The sequence below is a fragment of the Sceloporus undulatus genome, unplaced genomic scaffold (genome assembly GCF_019175285.1).
Source record: "Sceloporus undulatus isolate JIND9_A2432 ecotype Alabama unplaced genomic scaffold, SceUnd_v1.1 scaffold_20436, whole genome shotgun sequence".
In the NCBI taxonomy this organism is placed as follows: Eukaryota; Metazoa; Chordata; class Lepidosauria; order Squamata; family Phrynosomatidae; genus Sceloporus; species Sceloporus undulatus.
The window spans coordinates 1-1,704 of NW_024823351.1; the positions used below are offsets into that span (position 1 = coordinate 1).

Consider the following 1,704-nt stretch of genomic DNA (forward strand, 5'->3'; position numbering starts at 1 on the left):
TAAAATAGAATCATAGAATAAAATTTAAAACAGTTAAAACCCTCTAAAAACAATATAAAATTACATTACAAATATGCAGAAGCTAAGGTTGCATTCCCACTACCTTTTAAATTGGACTGTGAGTTGGTTTGAACCAGTTCAAACGACCCTGGTTCCCACTTAATCTGAATTGCTGAGGTGATTCTGAGAAGGGGGCTATGTGTTAGACCCATTTAACCCGTTCTTTTTTATACTAATTTTTTCCGCTTCTTTTTTGATGAATCAAATCTGCGCAAGTGAGAACCACATGTGGATTGGCCAAAGGATAAACTAAGCAAGATGTGTGCTGACCTGACTTGCTCCAGAGTGGCGAGACGAGGTGAGAACTGCCCAAGGTTATACGATTCTGAGATACACAGGACAGGCCTTCGCAGCTTCAAAAGCACATGATTAGGATCATGGGCATATACTCCTGCTTCACACAGTTCGCAGATGCTATAGGATGGGCACATACTGTAAAGAGAGGAAGGGTAAGTATTTTGGTTACTGAATAGCTGTTTCAATCATTCCCAACTAATGTTAAATTAATCTGTACAAAAATGCAATGACTTATCAAAAGCCACAGGAAAATAAAAGTAATGTTTCTCATCTTAGTACAGAGCTGGGGTAAGCAACTGGGAGCCATTTTGCCACTCTAGAACCCACTATGGACTGCAGACTCAAGCAGTGAAAATCAGTAGCAAATCATGAAGACAACCCCAGATGTTGGGGGGGGGGGACAGATCCTTAATTGACAACTAACTTAACCAACACACACATGAATATATGGTGTTGCTGAACAACACTCTCATCTCTGAGAGTACATAAACCCCGGTTTGATTTTTCACGTCACTTTGTTTCTGAAATAGGCAAACATTTGGAAGAGATCGACCAGAGCAAATGAATTAGAAGAGAATGCCCACATTTGCTAGTAAAGTTTGATCTGAATGACTTCTCTTTTTCCTTGTTACTAAGGAAGGTAGACAGTTAAAAATAGGATTATTTTCTTTTGCTAAAAGAAATACAGGTGTTGTTAAGAAGAGCACTCTGATGGTCACTTGAGTTCATTTCCCAGCCAACCTGTTGGTCTTGCCCAGTTTGTTCTGGGCTTCCAAGATTCATTCCCTATTCTCATCGTGGTCCAAAGTAATAAAGACCTTTTCTTCTGCATACCTCAGCCTGACATTATGGGAACAAGGACAGCCACAAAACCTCACACTCCAACCACTTCTGTCCTTTCCTACCTGCACTGGTATCGAATACCAACAATAGAGGTCTGACAGTTGCTGCAGGAGAGGAGCCAATCAAAGGGATTGCTTTGCACTGGAGGGCTCACAGGTGCCTGGTGTGTTGAGCTGCTCAAGGAGCTGGGGAGCTGGTTAGAGAAGAGAAGCTTCTCACTCAGCTTCTGTTCAAGCATTTCAACAGTCTCTAGAACCACTTGTTCCCGGAACTAGAAGATGGTGGTAGAGGAGAGAAGAGGTGCATACTGAGTAATATCCCAAAGCACTGCTCCAAAAGTCAATCACTTACCATGCTGTTCCACATTCCCAGAATTTGTATATACAGCCACATACTAAAACACAGAAGCAGCTCATGAGAACAAAACATGGCAACACTGTGCACAACACCAACTGCTATAGAATCCAGGATATAACATTTATACCCTTTCAAGTACCACAAACA

At 41.5% G+C, this 1,704-nt stretch overlaps 1 protein-coding gene across 1 annotated transcript; it reads right to left on the reverse strand.

Moving 5' to 3' along the window:
* Positions 1 to 330: 330 nt before the first annotated feature.
* LOC121918627 (next to BRCA1 gene 1 protein-like) lies at positions 331 to 1,498 on the reverse strand (the record flags this gene model as incomplete). The annotated part of the gene is made up of 2 exons (XM_042444643.1): positions 1,263 to 1,498; positions 331 to 492 (listed from the first exon to the last, which is right to left on the reverse strand). Coding segments are annotated over exons 1-2 (338 nt in total), but the record flags the coding sequence as incomplete, so codon positions are not given.
* Between the last annotated feature and the right edge of the window lie 206 nt (positions 1,499 to 1,704).